The 23,519-nt window shown below is 38.1% G+C and overlaps 1 protein-coding gene across 3 annotated transcripts in view; it reads right to left on the bottom strand.

Moving 5' to 3' along the window:
• LOC139736904 (protein phosphatase 3 catalytic subunit alpha-like) overlaps positions 1-23,519 on the bottom strand; it is a 99,922-nt gene that overhangs the window by 52,122 nt on the left and 24,281 nt on the right. For all 3 annotated transcript variants that reach the window (XM_071647577.1, XM_071647578.1, XM_071647580.1), the window contains exons 3-6: positions 21,832-21,956; positions 4,747-4,858; positions 1,813-1,958; positions 679-818 (exon numbers count right to left, since the gene is read on the bottom strand). In XM_071647577.1, the coding sequence (XP_071503678.1) occupies positions 679-818; positions 1,813-1,958; positions 4,747-4,858; positions 21,832-21,956 (523 nt within the window). The remainder of the gene's footprint in view (positions 1-678; positions 819-1,812; positions 1,959-4,746; positions 4,859-21,831; positions 21,957-23,519) is intronic.

Genomic DNA, 23,519 nt, shown 5'->3' with positions numbered 1-23,519 from the left:
CAAGGTGTTTCAACCACCATGTTTATCTCGACCAGGCTGTATGAATGTATAGCCTCCAGTGTTGGGATAATGGATTTAATGCATGTACTCAGGAAGAGCAGACTTAATGCTGTCAAGCCTACTATGAGCAAATTTTACCAACCCTTTCAATATACCCATCCTCATAATCATAATCACCACTACCATGGTTCTCCGTATAATAACTGCAACAACCACTAACTGTAATCAGTCACCCTACGTATCCAAGGCATACTCCAGAATGTCTTCTTTTTGAGATCTCCAATCAACAAACGGCCCTACTTCCTAGAATTGAAAATAATCCTAGAGCACTGGCCACACAGCTGGTGTGTATGGTAGAGATATATGTCTGACATCAGTCAAAGTTTTGGGTAGATTGGTGAAAGTATCAGTGGCAGGAATACACTCGGCTATTCATGCGTACCCTCTGTTGTTTAAACTGCCATTCACTATTGCTCTCAATATCACTTCATCTGCAGCCACCTCACAGCGATTGCCCTTGTCAGCAATGTCATCATCATTATCATCCTCCTCCTCTAATGCTCATGTGACAGAAAGCACTGAGGCCATCATCAGGTACAAAAACATATTATATAGAATGATCACACACACAAGCGATTATTCATCTTCAGAATGATGCACATGACGTCGCATTTTTACCTGTAAAAGTAGGAACACCCTCTGACTGTGTTGTGACTGAAGTGTTCTGTGGTCTTCTCGCTACCAAAGTCCTCCAGGGGATCTGACCATAGGAGATCACACATGGGACCGAATGCTGGGGGCTCCTTGAACCTGTCCAACTGGAGAGCAAAGTTGGTACAAAGAAATGCATCAGTATGCAAAGAAAGGTCCCCCTGCATTACAGTTCTTTTGTCACCTTCAGATTCTGAAATATAAAATCCATTTCAATATCAAATTTTGACTCCTGTCAAAGGGGTGGCATGTCCAAAAAGTTGAATTCCTTTTCCCATAAATGCTAAAACCCCAACTTGCCAGCTAGTCCGGGACAAGTAAAACTCACTAATGGGGGGGGGGGGGGGGGCAAGGGGCAATGGGCACTTGTCTATCAGAAGTATGGGGCTCTTCCCAATTTGATCAAGTGGGATACATATCTTCTGTACTGCCCTGATTTCTATCAATAAATGAAAACTATTACATGTAATATCCTTTAGTATCCACCTTTGACCTATCTACGAGTAGGAAAGCACTCATTTACACCAAGAGACACGGAGCAAAAGGTCCCATTTGAGTTTTGACAAAGTCGTCGGAAAGAGTCTTTCCATTACCACCAGAAGGACTACTAAATGACTGAAAAACAATTCAGAAAGTAAACAAAAGTGAAATATTTTTAATGGACTTTGCATACTAATTTGCTTGGTCCAAAATCCACAGGATAAATAGACAAAATTTCAGACACCTTCAAAGTGTCAATCTGTCCAGAAATTATGCATTCAGTCATTTATTTACACAATATATATATACATATATATATATATATATATATATATATATATATATATATTACAAAAGTTGAATGCATTAATTAAATTGTATAATAAACAAGATCTATAAGTCTGCAAATATTGAAAGTATACAGAAATGCTGGAAATGGGGAGGAATGCTAAAAAGCAATGCTTATTATATGCATTCCTCCCACACATAATACAACTCATGATTGATATACTGTTACATAAAAAGGTGAAATTACAAAACTATTACAGACATGGAAACCAAACTAACCCTAAACTTAAGAGCATTCTCCAAGCGTTCAATGACTAGATTGATGATACTTACATTCCTGATGTCATCTAATGAGTGTATTTCTGGTGAGAGCCCTCCATGCACACAGAGGAACTGTTGGTTCATAACAGCTGCTAGTGGTAGACAATCGAATGCTATCATACATGCATTGTACACATTCTCTGTGTATTTGATTTTGCCTGTATGGAGGGAGAAAGACAAACAAATGTAAACTTGTGACTATTTGGTTTCACCATTCCGTTCATTGACATGAAACGACCAACACCTGCTCGAATTCATTTACCATTTTACTGAGCAAAATAATTTCGCATTTATCACAGTTACATGAAAGCGAGTGAACACTGACAATCCGTTTAAATGCGTTGACTGCTGCTTACGTTTGCACAGTTCAATTACACCACACATCAGATAATCCCAACATTCTATTCAGCTTTTTGACATACCTAGACACATCATGCTTTTGCTATGTTATTGTACGTCCTTCTGCATAGTTGATATCACTTCTACAAAGTGGTGAATAAATGAAACGTCTGAATGTGCAATAGTATCATTTTAACAAGAACAAAATTAGTTCACAAGATTGAAGTTTTTTTCAAAAAATGAGTGAATTCTTGACAAAAAAAGAGAGAAAATATTATCCCCTGTTGTGATCAATTGACTATATATACATGATATGCAAAACGTGGATCTCATTTTACTTCTCTCCTGATGCACGCTCTAATCGAAGGGTATGCAAGGTTGGGAAACAGAATGAGATGGAAAACCCATCTCATGGTAGTGCCTCCAGTCTAGACTCTACTTAGCAACAGTACAGATGACATGACTTTTATGCACCACAGTGAGTGGCCACATATTCAGCTGACAGCACACGCCCGTATCAACCCTATGGAGGTACACGGCGTGCAGCGAGCCCTCCCTCCCTCCCCAGGCCATGGCATGTGTTATTAAAATTTATGGCGCAATATTGAATTTTTTACAGCCAGTCGCCCTATGTGCATGTTATCCGATGCTAATCAGGCATTACTTTGCAAGGGACAACCCTCGTTTCCCGCGAGAGCAGATTTTGATAAATCTGTCCGACGGTCTTGAAGGCAGACTAACATCAGGAGGCCATTATATGAGCATGCAATGAACAAATAATTTGACATGCACTCGCCACCGGCAGCCTCATGCAGTACAGGACCCTAGGAAAATACTATTCAAGAAGGCAACACACTTGAAATTGCCATAGATGTACGCATGTATTCATGTGTAGAATAGATCAATTTTAAGAAGACGCTGATATATTGCAATTTACATTTTCCATTTTTTTATCCAGTCGTAAGGAATTTTCAGCTCTTCTTGACGGACTGGAGGAATAATTTTGCAGCTACATAGCACGCTTTTCATTGAAATATTAATCAACCTACCTCATAACTTTTTCAAGACAAGCACTCTGATGGGAAACCTAATGCCTTTCAAGTCAGCACTTTCTATAGTCAAGTAATCTTCTGAGAAACTATCAGATACCTTACCATGTGACTCAACTACTGCATTTCAGTGGAAAGGCTTTCGATTAGTGTAACAGTTTAAAATGACATCCACACTATGAGAATGTGTAAATGCACTGACTTAGTTTTCTTTAGGCAGTGCTACCCTGCATGAACATTAAAAAAAAAGCTCGAATGGTTGTTTTTTCTTTCCATTTATCAGTTGATAAGAAGTCTGAACAACAGACACAAGGACAGGGTGGCCATGTTTTGTGCTTTATTATCAATCATAAATAGCAGGTACTTTCTAGTAATCAGTAGTTAATCAGCAGTTGATAATCATGAAAAACAGATTATGTCTAATGCTTTATATGACAAGAAAATACTGATATCTACCTGAAGAAAAAAACAATTAGTTGTTTTTCAGTGGTATTGCATTTTCCTCTTCTTTCTTTCTTTTTTATTTGTGATCTTCATACTTTTTTTGAGGGGGACAGAAGAGAACTTTTTTTTTCTACTCGAGATCATTCTGTCTCTCCTTTGATACAATCATGAATGCTGATTTGCTTTCTGTTCCTACACAGCAGAGAAACATTTTCAGTCATCTCAACAGATTTCAACTACACATGGAAAGCTGTTCCATTCAGGCAACCGACACACGAGTAAATAGAGACCTCATTCTAACTGGAGAAAGAAAGAGAATTTTCTAGTGATGATCTTTCAGCTTTTTACAGCCATGTTAACATTGTAATCATCATTGATGAAGTCATGTGAGTTTTGACAGGTGCCTTGACATGCACTGCCTGGAAGCATGTCATGTATTTAGAGATGCACAGAAAATTGGGAATGATTTTCCACTCCATTACTCATAACGGTTTCTGCCATTCCTCTGGAATGTTATGGTTCACACTTTGTACAACAGATGTCATTACACATCAGGAAAGATGATGATAGCAGCCTCCAACATACACACACACACACTGCTGCCACTGATGACCAGATGACATTCTACGCTGTGCATTATCACTGTGAACAGCAACAGAACAATCATTCACAATCTAAGCTCCCACGAGATGTATTAATTATCTCTTTCTTCTGGCTAGGGGTTGTATTTTAAGGCATTCTGGAGCTGAATTATTTTGTAGGTAATATTAATTCTGCATACAGCATACGTACAAATATGCATGTGAATGTAAAATACTGAGACAACTTTGGTCACACATCACAGATTTATCAGAGAGATTGGTAAAGCACACAGGCACATAGGTACCACACCCACACGCAAATGAAAAATTAGCTATTTTTTTCTGAGACTCTAAAAGCAAAACCATGCAGGACAGCAGTCACGTAGCCAGCTCATAGGTAAAATTGAGCTACAGTTTTAGCACTCTTAAGGAAAACAGTTATACAATGCTATTACATGCATTGGGATGCTGACTCCAACTAATGACACCAATCAGCATTAGAAGCCAAAAGGGACTCTGGAAATCATACTTACACTCTGTTTTGAATGTGAAGTATTCTGTGAGGTGCCGGCACTCATGGTTTCCTCGTAACATGAAGAGCGTCTTGGGACACAAAATCTTCAAACTCCAGAGATATAGCACACACTGTAGTAGACATGGAGAAAGAAAGAATACAAATGTGAAAAACATATAACTCAACGTGATATAGTTATGCTCATGAGTTACTCTGATGCTAAGCTACAGTGCACTCCCGAACATGGTTATAACAAAATTCCAGATACAACAAAGTAAAAATTCAGGCTGCAACACTATCTGTTCTATGTTTTTTTATTGTTTATTTGTTCAGTTATAAGGAAATTTTAACATAATGAAAGAAAATTGCCGGTCCCGAGAACTTCGTTATAATGGGAGTCCACTTAGGTTGTACTGCACTTATAAGCACATTACTTCTTTCAAGACTATAGTTGTGTTGGAGAGCCCCTGATCATCACTCACTGCCACTCTTTTATGCAATTTCATGGCTTTAACATCTCAGGTACAACCAAGATCGCTTTTCCCACAGGAAATTCAATAAACAGATAACTAAAACAAAACATACTATACTCACTACAGTACATCAATACGAAATGTCATTGATTTCAGTATATTCTTTTTTAATTCAAGGTGATTGTTTTCATTCTGTAAAGCGCATTGAGCTGCTTAAGAAGTGTGAAATGCACTATATAAAAACCAGCTATCATTATCATTATCATTATTATTATTCTGTTTTGACGGTACCTAGGGGACACAAGCTTGATAACTTACTTGTTTTTACAGCATATTCAGCAAGAATTTATGAACTTTCCTTTAAAAGGGGGGGGGGGGAGATTCATAAACAGAAACATAAATCTCATTCAAGGAAGATATTACTCAACCATTTCTGCTGTGGTATGGTAATAAATGTACGTTTTGGCTTCTAAAAACAATGTTGTGGAAAAAGCAACAAAATTTTAAGAATTTGAAAAAGCTTTCCCTGTTCAAGCCCTTCCTAATGCCATCAAAAGTGACACCCACCCTGGCTGTCCCCTATGCTGAATAATGGATTTGATAAAATGTGAGGAAAGCAGAGACCTACAGAAGGCAATCATCATGTTCCAAAAGATGGATAGATGTGTCAGCTCATTCGCCGCCACTTCACACGCACAGTATTGGCACACACTCGAAAGTTAACAACATGAAAACACACACCTACAAACCTACACACACACACACACACACACACACACACACACACACACACACACAGATTATCCCAAGCATGTCTTTCTGCCATCATGAAAAACAAACATATCTAGACCAATACACTTCATGTTGATAATTCCCTCCTTGAGGACTAGATTCACCCTGTCATACTACAAATGGGAAATACTTGCTACAGGCACTCTCTTCATATCTTAGTTAGATGCAGGTACAATCACACAAAGAGGTACTGGTCCAATACTACAATACTAATGCACTACAGACTTTCATAGAGGGATATTAGAAGCTTTTTCAACAAGGTAAATATTCAGGTAATCAATTACGTTCTGTTCTAATAAATCACTATCATACTGAATAGGGGATTCTATCAAGTATTGTTTTTTAACTGGGATTAACGAACTGGTCCTTAATTTCTCCATTAAGAAGCAATTTCACTACCTCCTCAGCACCCCTGTCTAAAGACCTCATGCTTCAGTACACTAATTACTTTAGAGTCAAACCTTCACTCATTATTCAGATCTGGTTGGGCTTCATTCGCCATGCTATGTCTTGAATGCTCTTCACTCTTCAAATGAAAATTGCTTTCTCCAATTTCACTCTGTATTTCTGAGTTTCACTGAAAAAAAAAAAAAGGTGAATTGTAAATTTTTAAATTCTAATGTACTTCAGAGAGCTGGTTGGTCTCTCAACATTCCATTTCAAGGTACTGTATACTGCAATATGAAGCACAACTGCTGCATGAGCCATTTTCAGTACGAACACATGGTTTATTCTCCACAGCCAGTAAGAATCCATGTTTTATCATTACCATCACTAATGCCTAGAGCTCCGCCATATTTATTGATCTAATTTGAAGCTAATTTTGCTGTCAAATATCAAAAGGTCACGAGGCATTCATAAATGGGTCACTGGCTCTGCACTTTGTGCAACTGTAGGAATGTTTGTTTTGCAGTCTCTGAATAGCCTCTTTACTATGCAGTGCACCACCCTCCCACCGTCTGCTAACCCCACCCTCCTTTATTTAGCATATCTCAGATCACTTCTCCAACTTGTAGAAAGAAAAAAAAAACCTCCCTCTAAATCTTCATATTGTAACCTTTAAGTTGCCATTGATCTTTCCAACAATGTCATATTGCTGCTTCTTTTGCTCTCTCTCTCTCCATCTCGTTCCCTGCGCCAACCTTTTTCCGATTTCTTCATATCCCTCAACCTTCTAAAATGAAATTGACTCTCCTTGATTGCAGCCATCTCTGGTTCTTTTCTTCCAAGTCTCCTCGTCTCTTCTTCACACGGTTTCCTCGTCCCCATCCTCTGCACCAGCCTCTGCTCCATCTGATCTATCAATGTGCTCTCTCTCTCTCCCCTTCTTCTCCCTCGCTACCCTCCTCACTCCGGGCTCCAGTGTAAAGTGCCGTGGTTGGTTTGTCCTCCATCTTCCCTCCTCCTCCTCCTCCTCTCCGTCCACCTTTCTTTCTCCCCTCCCTCCCTCCCTCCCTCCCTGCGCTCTTCTCCTGTTGCAATCACATTTGCAACCTGTAACCATATCAACGGCTGGGCAGTCAATCTTGCAGGTTTCCACAGAAGGTCAAATGTTTTATGTATGCCCTGACAGAAGGAAGATCGTCGCACACACATGAATCCCTAACACAAAGCGCGTCTCACTCTCTCTCATTCTCTACCTCTGTCCCTCTCTCCCCCCAATCGAGAGTAATATTCTCCAACATTTTTCTTCCTTCATTTCCCTGAGACATCCGTCGGTGCTCGACAATTAGAATGGAGTCTCTGCCCAGCACATTACGGCTTTCATTCTCCCTTTTTAACTGCTCCCGAAGAGCTGTCCCATTAATTGAGCAACATTGACTTACATATAAGACATCCAAACAAGAGATATTCAGCTAGGGCTATGAAAGACTACGACGAGACCTAGACCGCACCTATGTTCTTTTTTAGAAGCCAAGGGAAGACTCCATGCTGGCATCAATTCTATGCATCAATGCACATAGGCACACACAAAATTTAGCAGTCTCGAGTGAAACAAGGAAACTGCTAAAGCTTCAGCGTAAGGGGAAAAGCAGCAGGCTCTGCCTCTGTATGTGTAGTAAGTGTGTGTGTGTGTGGGCATTTTTTTTTTTTTTTCATTTCTTCTCTTCCTGAGGAATGGTCATAATGTACACATTTTCAGGCAACCTGCGTGTACCCCTTTCAAGCTCACTTGCTTCATCGAACAGCCACAGCCCTGAATGTGTTTTCTCTCTTACTCTTTCCATCTCTCTTTTTCTCTCTACAGATTTTAGGGCATTGTGTAACTGTGTGGGCGTGTGGACACGCAATATACAACACCAAAAACTAGTATGCTAAATTGCTCTCATCTTAACCTCTCAATATGCATATTACAGTACCTCACATCTCGAGTCTTTTATCTATTCTATCAAGGTCTTATACAAGTAGCTTCTCCTTGTATGTTGCATTTAATTTGTGTGTGTGTGGTTTTTTTTTTCAATTAGGCAAATATTTTAATAGGTAACATCCATAATATACATTATTCTGTTAGGGAGAGATTGACTTTTTAACATCATCATTTCAATTTTGTGAGGAAGAACGCACTCAAGAGAGTATATGCAACAGACATAAGCCATAGCTGCATTTTCATTTTTTGTCTAATGATATTCAAAGCTCACACAGAAATATAATTCAACACATTTTTGCACCTGACTGCAAACTAGGTGACAAGCTTTCTGCTCCTTTAGCTTCTCGTAATTTTCTTGCTGATTCACATCACTTCCATTCGTAATATTTCCACTTGTGCTAGTTCACTTTAAAAATTGAAATTAATAAATGATGAAAGTAACTGCTTTTTCTCAATGCCACCAGTAAAAGTCATGGCAATAATGTTGACTTTGAAAAGATTAATACCAGCAATTCTCATTTTAAATCAAAATAATATTCAATGTTATCTTATACTGCATACTTCATCTTAATTGGAGCATTTGGAGCATGGTCAGTTCAAAGATGCTAGCCATGTGCTATCAATCTGATTGCTGACGGCACATTTTGGAGAAAGTACATAAAATGGGCACTGAACAACATGAAAATACTACTGTATACGCTGTTATTTTCGCGTATAGATATTTTTGCAAACAAGAAGTTCATAGACATTTTCGCGAGATGTTTTCGCAAATTGATGCTGACGCTATAATGCAATATCATCCAAGCGCATCGAGACATTTTCTTGTGTTGTTAAATTCGCGATCCAACTGTGATTCACGAAAATAATAGCTTATACAGTAATACTGCACATTGGGGGGATTTTACACTTGCTTGGAAATTTCGTGATTTGTCTCAAATTGCAAAATTTCTTAAGCAATTACACCCAAACAACATCGAAACATAGCCAGAAAAACTGCTAGTCAGAGTGTGATTCTTTAAAACTTTGCGTAATTTGAGGCGAAGTTTTAGCGAGTGTAAACCCAAACTGCAGAAATATCGTGATTTTTCATCCTATGACTTTTGGTATTTCAGGAATGCACCGGGAGTTTACACGCGCTCCTGATCCCTCTTTGGAACGTGTAGAGTACGTAGGCCACTGGCCAGCGTACACGTTACAGCTGTACAGGTACACTGCCGATCCTCGGCATGGCGGTCTCCCGATCTCTTTGCCCAATAGCAAAGTTTACTGTCACTGTGTAGGACAGAAGTACAATCTATAATCAACAAGACAACATCAAGCCATTACCCATAAGCTTTTGTGTTTTTTTTCCATAACGGTAACAAGAATTAAAGTGATTGAAACTAGCAGTAGCAAACCTGAAGTTCTCCAGTCATATATCATCATCCCAAGGCGACATAACAATACTCTCCCAGAAATGTGTTGATCTTGAGAGTGCCCATACTGATATCGGTATACATTGACTTTGTGTATCTATAGAGGAGTACAAGTGTCAGTAAAATGTTGGTGAGTTCTTGCTGTTGCCTGATGAAATACCTAAAAAGCTGAGCCTGCCTCTCAATTTTCGTCACATCTGGAAAATTTCATGATCCTCCTGAATGCTGCTTTCCTCAACTTCCCTATACTTAGCTGAAGTTTTACACAACTACTAAATATGTGATCTACTGTAAAAGTGGAAATTTTCGCGGTGTTGAAATTTTCGCGCATTTCGCGCAACCAGAAACTAGCGCGAAAATAAAAGCACGCGAATATTTTTGTTTGCCATATGTTCCTGTGCCTAAAAACACGCGAAACTCTTCTTACCCAGCCGAGCGCGAAAAATCAGTCGCGCGAAAATATCTACTTTTACAGTAATATGGCAAGCTATTAGTTTTACTGTACGTTTACACTCTCGAGAAACACAAATTTATGTGTGCATGGGACTGATAAAAAGCCCTGGCTCAACATTCCAACCAGCTGCAAGCAAAACAGACTGCACTGCAGTGAATACGAAAAGTGCGCACTTCCACTCGTCTACCGTCAACCCGGAAGTGAAAGAGAGAGGTAAATACACATGTGCACTACCGACAAAATTGTGATGTTTCGTGAAGCTCAAACTTTGCATGTTTTTGCGCAAGTGTAAATGGTGGAATCAAAATATCATGATTTTAAAAATCGCGAAGTTAGTAGGTGTAAATGTGGCTATTGGGAGAATTGCAAAGGACACAGCTGATTTGGGGCCCCATGTGAAACTGAGGTTTGCACTCAGAATTACAATAATGGCCGTTTTCATCGGAACAGTAATAAAACTCACAGGAAACTGGTTCTTGTCCAGCTGCCACCACAGCAGCAGCTGCACACAACAACCACTGGAAAATTACAGGAAAACTACAGGAGAGTAACAAGGAAGTTATCCCTTTGATTATTGACACATTAATTTATAAACATTAACTTTCCCCTCCTGTGGCTAACGGTATAACTTTTTATAAAATGGCTTGCTTCCTTTTATCTGTCTACAGACTGATTGATCTTGGGCGCTGTTTTTTATGTTTATATCTTTTTTCAACCGTAACTGGGGGGGGGGGGGGGGGGTGGGGGGGCCTTCAGTTTGCTTAACAATAGTTAATTTAGGCAATGACATAGCAATGCACCTAACTCACTGTACATAACCCAATTGAGTCATACTTTCTTCATATGTTGGAAGCCTGCCTGGTATGTCTGTGACTGACATTCAAGCTACAGTGTTTTAAAACCAAATTAGTCTATTTCATCACCATCCCCCCCCCCCCCCTCCTTTCCTTCCTCTGCATCACAATTCTTTCTGGGTACCATTTGTTCATATTTCAAGCTCTTTTCATCAATTAAAGTTGCAATAAAATTGCAGCTTCTATGACAGCAACTACGCAACAACCAATCAATGTGAGTATTGGAGTCATGACTATAGTAAAAGAAGCTACAGCAAACTTCAGCCGTTGTAAACCTCTTTGTGAAATGGACACCTGATCTTCAAAGTGCTGGTACAATTATATACTCACATGATCTGGAACAGTCAGATGTCTATCTCCCTCTCTCTTTGTCTCCAGCGAATAACATATCTATAGCTCTTTGACTCCTAATATTTTCTAATCGCACATATTTCCCAAGCTTGCTGTCCTAATATCAGCAAAACACAAAAAGAATAATCTTTTCTTTCAATGGTTCTCCCTATACATATGTATACATATATTTCTTTCAAATACAATATGTGTACACGTTTCTTTTTTTTTTTAACCAGGCGACACATTTGTCAAGAATTTACCCACCTCGCTGTCCCATCAATAACGCGAGGTACAAGTTTAAAGTTATCAAATGCTTCTGAGGCATAGACCATCAGTGTAGAGTAGCTTTCTACAAAATGAATCACTCTTGAATAATTTCAGCTTGCCTGGCTATATTCAGTCCATCGGTCAGGATTCAGGGTATTCCATACCAAGGGGGGGGGGGGGGGGGGGGGAGAATAGCGTGTGATTAATTCCGTCTCTGCAAGCATGGTTATGGTGATCCCATGCAAAACAGGAAGAACACCCAGTCAAACATAAACAGTTGGGTGTTGGGAGAGGGGAGGGGTTTTATTTCATAGAAAATTTCCTGTCATGTATCTAATGAAAACACGTGTATGAGCCAATGTGATAGATGAATCGAACATTTCCATCATTGCTCTACAGCAATTCTCCTCAATGCGCCTCACATCACAGAATTTCTGATGTAATTAAGCGCTACTTTAATACTGATACTGTATAATGCGCTGTTATTTTCGCGTACAGATATCTACCTTAGTGCATGATGACATTTTCGCGTGGTCTTAAATTCGCGGTCTAGCTGTGACGCGAAAATTAAACCCTGGCGAAAATAACAGCTTATACAGTACTACTGGCAATATGTAAGAAGAATCCTGACATACCATTTAGAGGAGCATGATACACTAGGGTCAAGCTCCAGAGCAGGCAGAAGCCTTTCTGCATTGGCTAAATTCTACAAAGCACAGAAAACTGCATCATTCTGCTAACAGACTACACAAATTTATTCAAGCTAAAGGAAAATTATCCCCCCCCCCCTCCTTCACTTCATAAACCTCTACATGGGCGCAGGGGCCTGAAAACAATTAGATTCCACAGGCTCTCCCCATGCATTTCATGAACTGGACAGGAAATTGACAGAAAGACAAGAGACTACAAGCCTGGGAATATGCATCCTACATTATTCACACAAAAGTCATCTTTCAACGTGTTTGCCCGGACGCCATCATTCTACAAGACAAGACATTCTATACTTGCTGTGTGTGTCTTACCTACATAGGATTATTTTCTTCCGGACCCCCGACTGAATTGGATGGTCATGACATGTTAGTTCATCTTGCCATACTGAACATTTGTAATTTCTTCCAAGGTGGTTGAAAATTGGCTGTTGTGTCTGCCAGAGTCATGTTGGGAAAAAACAAATTATTCTGGATTTCAAGGGTAAGAGAAATTTTAGACATCTAGACATCAGTTTGTTTTTTCAGGATGCAAATTGAAACAAAATAAGAAAATATGTTGAACACTTGTGAAATTATGCAGTAATATGCTCACAGAAAACTCGGCACATTTAGTGTCATACCATCCTCATCATTCATCTTTACATTGTGCCCTAACAGCTACATGTAATCAAGATAAGTACTTAACATGAATTTGAGTCAATTGCATCAAGATATTTCTCTTCTACTTGCACTATATAATATAGTATATTCTCCATAAGCTGTTAGCTGAAGTATACTACTTTATAGTTAAATCCTTTCACTACACCACTCTAAAAGTCTGTCCTCAGACATCAATGTTTTTCTCTTCTTTTTTTTTGAGTACAATCTGCCTGTGTGTGCCAGATAATGTCTGAGCAACATGATGCAAAGATAAAAGGCAATGTAGATATATATGGACATGCTCTTAAGTACAATCAAAAGCTCAAGACAGAAAAAAATTGATATAAGCATGATAATGATAACAATAATAATATCTTAATAATAATAACATGAAGAAGAGTCGTAAAATAACTATTTCAAAGTGGCATGACAACTCATGTGGTACGGACACGGCTTACCCATGTATGTCACATAAATTTGTTCGTGATATAATTGTACGCATTAATGTCACAGCCGTGACTTTTCCCATTAAACCCTGTTGCAGGAACACTATCTCAAAAGGCTCTTGACATTGTACACACAAGCTTCTGATGAGAATAAGAGTTGACCTGGCACTGCCAAAGATATCTACATTATACACCTTCCCAAAAGAGATTGTTTATTTGGAAAACTTGGGATACAAAGGCTGTTCTACAGACAAAGAAAACCTCTGAAGAGTTGGTTGGGGTTTTTTTTCACAGCTGTATGACCTTCAAAGTTTATTTTGAAGTGTGCACAAACCAAGATTGATTACCAAAAATACCATTTGGAAATATTTTGCTTGAATTCTTTGTGAAACACACCTAAGATTTTTTATATGGCACATTTTCCTTTTCAACCTCTCTGCAACAGATCGGTTCAGTTTAGGTACTCTAGTTGCAGTAATTTCTACCTGGGGGTTTCAAGTATGCCTAACAAAAGATAATATTTCTAGTTTCCTTGAGGGTATTTTTTTTTCCTTAATAGCACAATTGTATCTTGCACAGCTTTATCATTCTAAAGATTACACAAGTGTCAACCCACCTGGCGTCTGCCCAACTAGAAAGAATTTTCAACATGAAAAAATAAAAGACACCAGAGTATGTTCACAGGCAACACAGACTGAGAACAGAGTCGCTGTAATTTCACGTTTCCTCTACTGCACAATATCTGTAAGGGATGAAATATTGCACTTGGTAGCACTGAATAATCAGCTGCTTTATTGTCATCCTTTGTAATGCAGTCGGACTGATCTTGACAAAACCATCAACATACAGATCAATACGGTGACAGAAGCAAGTAACATTTGTGCCCATAATATCTCCATACTTAATTTCAATCAATGGACTGGGGATTAAGCCTAGTGCCATCAGTTAGGAGTTAATTAGCTAAGTGGCACTCTCTCACACTCTCTTTCCCTCTCTACTAACAGGCTCAGCAGTAACATGAACGGTTGTACTGTCGTGCATGCCACATTGTACTAGTATGTGAGTCGGGTTTCTGGGTAATGGTGATGGGCAGAAAAAGGGGAAGGCTTAATCCAGAGAGCCTACTCCCTTTTTCTACTCATGAATAATGCATGCCCAAGTGCAAAGCAAAAACAATCATATTTTTAACACACATTTGTGTTCATGAGCACACAACTGCATGCATAAGGTTTGACAATCTTTACTACAATAATCAATCTGAATAAAATGAATTCATAACAAACATTAATTTATTCAAAACAAAACTATGAACAGATGCAGGTTTTCTCCATATTTTTTATCAAAGGTAGTGCAGAATATGGTTTATCCTTTAAATGTAATTATCACTAATAAAATTCTTTTATTCTTTTCCTCAACTACAACCATGTATGGTTGAATTAGTTCTTCATCACTAGTTACATTCACTAAAACCTATTACAGTATTTAGGAAGCAAAACTGTACTGCTTGCTTGTACAATAAAGTTACTTGATCTCAATGCAATGGCAAACCACAATTGTCATAAATCATGTGTCACTCCCCTACATTTTATACATGTGCCCTTTTATGTATGTTATATTGCAAAATGGCCAAATAAATAAGTAAAAAATATAGAATAATGATAATACAATAATAGTAATAGTAGTAGTAGTAGTAGTAGTAGTAGTAGTAGTAGTAGTAGTAGTAATAATAATAATGATAACAATAATAGTAATAATAATAATAATAACAACAATAATAATAATAATAATAATAATAATAATAATAATAATAATAATAATAATAATAATAATAATAATAATAAATATGCAACCAGGATGATAAACTAGGAAAGAGTATTGTACACTACAACAAAGGTGTCAGATGGACAGGTGGGAGTATTGTGGTACAGAAATGAAGGCCCTGAACTCTAAAACAAAGTGGAGATCCCAGAGTACAGGTTTATCCCAATGCTTTTAAGTGCCCTTGTTAAGAGAGTTTCACCTCTCAAGTCCCTCTTGATCTTGGTGCAATAACAGGTACCTAGCAATCCTCAGTTGAGGTAGTAATATTGGCAGGGAAGGCTGCGGTGTTACCACTACACATGCTACCCTGGGCAAATAAGACTGTATCATAAGGTCATGGTGGCTCCTGCAAAATAAAAGGCACGGTGCCAAAAAGAGCTGATATGACTTAAAGCACCAATCAATGAATATAAGTTTTACGCAAATTCCCAAATCTTTCTTCTAAAAATGACTTACTAGAGTATGGTGCAATTTCTCATTGAGGGTAGTACTTGAGATGAGACACATGGAAGATTAAACACAACATAAGAAGTCATATGAAGATGGTTTAAGTCCATATATTCCAGCTTAAGTATCCAATCATGGTTACCTGACTATGTAGGACCACTGCACCCATTTTTTGCATGTCTACAGATACTAAGGTTTGTGGTGAAATGATACAATTTACTACAAAATGTTGACTTTGGAACACATGCAAATTGCACACACACACACACACACACATGCAATAATTATACACAGTTGGGGCCAAAAGTTTACATAAACCTGGAAGGAAAACAATTTTCCTCAAATTCTAACATCTTCTCTCATTCCTGTCAGCTCATATTTTCATGAGAATAATTTTACAAGTTGTATTTCTGCATAATGTACATAGTACATAATCTATCAAAAACATTCAGAGGCATATATATGGTTCATGACATTTGAAGAAAATTAGGGGGGGTCAAAAGTTTACACACATGTACATCAACCATTATCATACATTGATGGGCAAGTTTCCTACTATCTACTCCCACACCTTTTCTTGCCACACTCTCAATCTGGGAACATTTTCCATATACCAATGGCCATAACAATTGAAAAGCACTAAAGATGTTATTCCATGAAACCTGTCTTGCTATTGTGAGTTTGTGTATCAGTCAAGGTAAGGTGCATTCGGCATTGTGATGCTTTTTCACCCGACGCTACTGTTAATAACATTACAAAAGACAAGTGCATTGTTACTTCAGTGCAGACCCTTGTCGGTGCACAGTAAAAGACAAATAAAGTGACTATAAAAATCCATGCAACAAATTTTGATAAAAATATGCTAGAATTTGTGATTGGTAGACCTTTTCACATATGAGTAGACCTTTTCACAAACGAAGTGTTTGTTGCCACATGCTAGTGGGCTTGTGGGTACTGGATGTAGCATGCTATTGGTGTTTCAGCAAACATTATTAGCATCTTCCTGACTTTGAAGTAATACAATTTCCCCTTTCTTTATAAGATTCCCAAAAGGTTTCTACTCATTCTCACATGGGACAATAATCCCAAGAAAATCATGCAATATAGAGCCTCTGACTGATGTTCTACAAAGTATATTCAGAAGATGTTTTGATTACTTTTACACATGTATGATAGACATTCTCCATGATTGCATTTGTTGTAACTTTTCTTTGTATGTGAAGTGTATTATACTTTTTTTTTCATAATCCTGCAGTCATTTTGGTGTTTTTTTAACAAAATGTGGGAACCAAAAATTAGTGCACATGGTGCACAAAATAGTCCTCAAAATCAGGGGTGATTTTCCTTCCATTCTACATGTGGGACACAAAAACCTTCACTCCAAAAGTGATCTTCAATGATTACTTAAAGTATGTATGGTATTGTTCCCTTTTCCTCATGATACTACTTTTAAGTGTCTGGTACTGATGTACTGCACTGCACTGGACAACATGCTAGGGAAGAATGCCTTGCAAATGTCTCATGATTTGAATGGATACAATGTACTGAGAGTAGATAGTTAAATGGAGGCAATACTGCAACTTTTTGATGTTTGAAGGTATGCAACAAATAAGTTAACAATTATGTTGTATGGGTATAACCCACAAAAACCTTCGTTTTGTTTCATCATGAAGTAATATAATACATTTTTGTTAATCACTCACCTGCTTCAAAGTATTTCCAAAGTTACATTCAAATATTACTCACTAAATTTGTTCAACCGAATTTGTGTTATTCATGTATGAAAAAGGAATGCAGAAATAAAATCCAACAAAATGTGAGTATTTAGACCTAAAATGGTATAGCAAACTAGCTGTACATGATGTCGAGGTTGAGGTGAGGGATGGGGGATATCTCACTCCAATTTCCCATGCATTCCCTCCCCCCCCCCCTTTCCCACACTGCTAATTTCTTTTTTCCATAGCAATAGATCACTTCAATAATAGATGAGGTCAGAGATGAGTTTACTCTCACAGGAAGAGTGATGTTGGCAAGTGGATAGGGAGTGTGATCTCTCTCCACCTGGCTCAACCCTTTTTCTCATGTGGATGAAGAGCAGCACAATATTTGAGGACAGTCTGTATCACACCATAATATTGCAGAATAAATCCACAGGAAGGATCACTGATGCAGCAGCCCAGAACTTGCTGAATACTTGTACAATGAGCTTGGAGGGCCTTCAGTTCTCAAATCAAAGATTGGGGGGGGGGGGGGGGGGAGAGATGAAGTTGTCACTTTCATCACACAGAAGAGTTTACTTCAATCATTGGTATTACCATTCCTGGAAAAGTATGATACAAGTTTCCCTTCTTTCCAAAATAGATCCCTTACCATCTTTAATACTGTGACACTCACCCCCCCCCCCATGTCCCTCTATTCATTAGGATACAAAAGAAAATGAAAGCAATTCTAAGATTTGCAGCCTACTCATTACAAATTATGTTTTTGCTGTTTTCAACTTAACATAAGATTATACCACTATCATCAAACAAAAGGAGTGAAGCTGTACAAAATATATGTGAAGGGCACAGCTGAATCATACTATGGTAATGGCATATATTCTAATCATGATCTGAAACAGAATGGTAAGCTTCATACAAATAAACCTTAAACTATGAATGTGATTCTTTAATGGATGATGATAAAAGACTAAAACTTTGACTATAAAGGAACTGACGACAGGATGACCAAAAATATAGCCTCAATCACTGAAAGGAGCCTGTAGTCATTCAGATCATTCATTGCTTTGAATTTGTTAAAATGACTTTGCACAAATACATATTATTTGCCTGCGGTACACCGTATAGCAGGCAAAAGTTGTCTGGAATCATTAATGAGAATTCTATTGTATACATTATGCGAATATGAGGCGATGTGGGAATTTGCATACAGTAATTATGCAGGAATGATGCGTCCTGAGTACAGTGGGTTTGGTAGTGTTATTCGAGGGCGTGGGGATTGTCAGTTATTCTAGCTTGCGCCTTGAACACGTACAGACTTAAATGTTGATGATTTTAATCACATGGGTTGGTTTCCGAATAGTGTCAAATGTCATACAATCATTTCAACGTTATCACAATATAACATTTTTATCTACAGAAGCTTTTCGGAGTTAGAGTATTGCGAGGTCAAAGGTTTTCCAGATAATTTTTCGTCTCGTTGAGTAATTTACCTTTGGTTTTTAATCCTGGGCTGAAGTACATGTTAGCCTGTCTGTGTAAACGCACGAAAGTAACTTGAATAAAATTCACGGCTGGCTCTTGTCTTTGGGCAAGCTGTCCCCAAAGTGAATATACTTTATAATACCGTGTAATGCTTCGTGTGGTTGGCAATACAGGAAGAAATTAAGAGAGCAGACTTTTGTTTTACGCCATATAAGCATTCTATGGTAAAGCAACGGTTTATGCTACATACATTTTATTGGCATGTATTTTTAAAGGGGAAAAAAACCCAGATCAACAAAAGTACCCCTTAGCCTGCCATCCCCTTTACGCTGTAACCAGTCAACACAAACTATTCATGCCATTGCACAAGGCTGATAATGCATGATGTATACCTCTACGTTATTCCACACAGGATGTTAAAGATCCTGTTATATCATGAAATATGGAAGCAGGAAAACCTCAAATACAGACTGTCTTTGGCAGGACATTAACCAAATGAAATGTTTAAAGCAAGCATGATATCAGGATACAAAAGCTTGGGAGAAAAAAAAAAATCAGATTCTCATTATATGGTGCTTCAAGTTTCACATTACAACTAGCAGAACTATACTTTCATTCTAGCATCAAGAAGATGAGTATCAAAGGCAGTCTTCCAAAACTGAAAACATTTCAAAATGCCTTCCAAAACCGCAAACATTTCATAAATACTACAGTTTTACTAAGAAATGGAGAAAAAGAAGATACAGTGTGATACAGATGAACTAATAATTTCTCATCAATAAAATAACAAAACTTTGCCATCCTTCTTTTGGAGTTGACATGAGATCTATAGCAAAAAAACTACCCTTGTAACTGCCATGAATACTGTATAGGCCTACGCCATATATTTTGCTAGTCTAAATTTTCGCGAATCGGAAACTCCTGACAATTTCGCGAGTGGTTAAATTCGCGATCAGGGAGTCCTGTACTGAACGGAGAAGTGTACACGCGTACGTCACATTCACATCGGGATCAGAGTCAATATTTTTGTGTGTCTTTAATTTTGCGAACATTTTTTTATTCGTGAAATTAAAACCTCACGAAATATTTGCCGTATACAGTATATAAGACGTAGGACTGTAGATATTGTAGAATCGTAGGTTGTGTATGGTTGCTTGTCATCCTACCACTCTTTATCTCATGCCTTCCTCTCATAGCGCAAAGCACAACAGAAACATTCCAGAGCACTAACTTCTACAAACCCTGATTACAAGATGTACTGAAGCAACCAACAAACCATAGCAGCAATCTTATTTTCTCATATAAATACATTTTTACACACACACACACACACACACACACACCACACAAACACACACACAAATAACTCATTTCAGTGTTAGTATAACTTGTTGTTTATATAAACCTTTTTGGTACAATTCACTGACTTCTTTCGGTAAGTCATCAATTCATACTTACTCTCAAACTGCCAGCACTCAGACATTGATGAATTTTAATAGTGATCAATACGAGATCATAGTAATCTATTCCTCAGGTGGGGGGGGGGGGGGGGGGGGGGGAGGGCTGTGGATAGAGACTGCAGACATATTGCTGATTGATCTCCTGTCTCTTGCCACTGTGAGGTCTTGTTGAGGGTCAACAGCCTGAGAGCAATATTGGCCAGATGGGAATGATGTATTTATGGTCCCTGGAGATGGCCTTAAAGGAGGACATCAACTCTCGGAGCTTCTGTGTCACCCTACATACAGCACCTCATGCAAGACATTGAACGATGACAGCTCTGTCCGTGGATATGAGTTTTTGGTTTTGTTTTTTATCAAAAGGAATAATAGCAAAACTTTTAAAACTTTTCATTTTTGTAATATTACTATGGATATTATACAAAATAAGAAAATGTCTTTAGAATCCAGGCAGTCAGTCCATGAAATATGTTCTCATTGTTTGTTTCTTTTCCGGTTTTCAGGTACTCTTTGTAGGCCTATTTGGATTTTGTCACTATAGAGAGAACAATAAATGAAGAAAAACATAAAAATTATACTAGCAAATATAGGCCTATGCTTTACAATTACAAGTAACTGAGAACAGATAATGCAGACTTGACTTCAATGAGTTTCACAAGAAATGATAGACTAAGAGGACTACTTTATATTAGCTGAATTTGGCCTATCATTTTTTTTTTCATAATTTTTCTTTGTGGTTATCACAAAGTCGAAAGATTTATCCTCCATCCAGATATTATCTTGGCAGATCCAGGGATCTATATCCACTTGAGATTTAACTTGGTGCAAGGTAAGGGCTCTTGATCAGATGGCTAGCCAAAGATGAAATTGGGTCAGGAAGGTAACATGAGGCACATGGCAAGGGGAACGAACCACATTTAACCCTTTCTCTGCCGCGCAGCAAGTCAGTTTTATTCAGGTAGCAAACAGCAATACACTGGATGTCCCCTTCGCCTGTATTGCTCGGACTGTTGCAAACCACGGACTTGCTGCACCTAAAAAATCTGTGACATCGTCTGTTTTTCATAGTACCTTTGGATCTAAATATAGTGAGCGTCCCCATATCCTATCACCTTTCTTGAGCTATTGAAGCCTCGAGTGGATGAAGTATTAGTAACTATCTTAGCTATTTTTTCAGTCACCTTTGCCAAATAAAGGACTAAAAAAAAGCACAAGAGCAAAAAATAAATCAACGACAAAACAAATCAACAAAAAAAAAACACAAAAAACCACAAAAAACAAGGGCTATAAAAACGGGGACAATACTTGATTTCACATATAGTTTCAGCTTGCTGACAAGCAAGAGGAAACCACTTCACAGCACATTCCAATTTGAATGTATACTTTGAAGGTGCACCACACAGCATTACATTAAATACTCACCTCTATGCTAAAGTACCCTCTGTCCACGTAGTCCCCTAAAAAAAGGTAGCGAGTTTCACGTGGATTGCCTCCCACATCAAACAGCTTCATTAGATCGTAGAATTGACCATGGATATCACCACATACTGCAAGAAAGAAATGCATTCAGAGTAGGCGTCATCATATAATTTCAGAAGCTCATTTCCATTACTTAAGCTATATTAAAGAATCCTATAAAGTGTGAACCCTCAAAATGTGTCAACCCCGAAAGAGTCACAGAGTGTTTAGCCATGAAAATGTAACACAGGGTGTCTTGGTGAAATTTTGTTGACAAAATGAAATTTGTTGCAATATTGAAAATTTGATATCTTTCACTGCTTTCAAATCAAATGTCAAAGTTTTCAACTTATTTTAGTACAAAAGCAGCATGATTTCTACAGCAATAAGTATGACCCAAAGTGAGCATGAGAACCTGATTAGAAACTGTCAAAAGCAGTATAAAACTGTTTTGGCAGGTGTCTCTCTCCCCTCCCCCCCCCCCCCCCCCCCACCACATACATCACTGAAGGTGACTACACATTTGTAGTACCCTTTTCTCAACATACTCACAGCTACTCTTGAAAAAAAGTAGCTGTGGAGTATTTCTTCTGAATCGCTCACCAACTACAGAAGCGTACAATCTGCAGGGCTTTTTCCTGATTTGGAGGCCATAAGGCACTGTTATCATGACAACACACTTCCAGCTACTCTTACAAAATTGTCACAATTTAACATCAAGTTCAACAAGTGTATCAAAGTTGACTTGAATCGCCTGAAAATTGGAGAAGTTCACCCCACAAGCCCTTTATCTGGTTTTGGGGTCATTATGCACTATTACCATGGCAATGCATTTTTCAGTGCTTTTGAAAATGTGTCACACATAATTTTACATTGAGCTCAATATGTGTGCCAAATTTCATCTGAATTGCTCGAGAACTAGAGGAGTAGTTTGATCCGCAGGCCTTAGTACCTGACTTTGAGGGCCAGAATGTGCTGTTACCATGGCAACACACTATTGAAAATGAGTCTTACACAGCTCTACATCAAGCTTTTTATGTGTACCAATTTTCTTGTAAATAACTGATAAACTGGAGAAGAGGTACATGATTCTCAAGTCTTTCACATGATTTTGAGGGCCAAAATGTGTTGTTACCTTGGCAACACACTTTCTGCTACTCTAAAAAAATGTGTCTTGCATAATTTACACTGAACTCAACATGTGTGCCAAATTTTGCTTGAATAACTTGAAAAGTGGAAAAGTTATTTCACAATCCTTTTACCCAATTTTGAGGGCCATACTGTGCTGTTACCATAGCAACACACTTTGTACACATGTAGTGTATCATACTCTTGAAAATGTGTCTTGCACAACTTTACTTTGAGCTCAACATGTGTGCCAAATTTCACTGAACTGCCTGAAAAGCAAAGAAGTAGTTGAAGAGTTGTCTGGACCAACAAATCTTAGTATGATTTGTAATAAAAAGATGTTGTTGGAATAGCAACATATTTCTTACACTGACAAAAAGGTGTCTTGGACGACTACATATAAAAGCAATCATACATCCTAAATTCCAACTCAAAAGCTCACACGCTGAGAGCAGTTCTATATTTTGTACCATTTGTGTGTTTTTTTTTTTAACTGTTGTCATGGCAGCATCTTCTGATACTCA

The sequence above is a fragment of the Diadema antillarum genome, unplaced genomic scaffold (genome assembly GCF_040938485.1).
Source record: "Diadema antillarum isolate AM-2024a unplaced genomic scaffold, OU_Dant_1.0 seq00000674_RagTag, whole genome shotgun sequence".
NCBI classification, from domain to species: domain Eukaryota; kingdom Metazoa; phylum Echinodermata; class Echinoidea; order Diadematoida; family Diadematidae; genus Diadema; species Diadema antillarum.
Note: the sequence above shows the minus strand (reverse complement) of the source record. Positions and strands in the feature narration are given on the sequence as shown.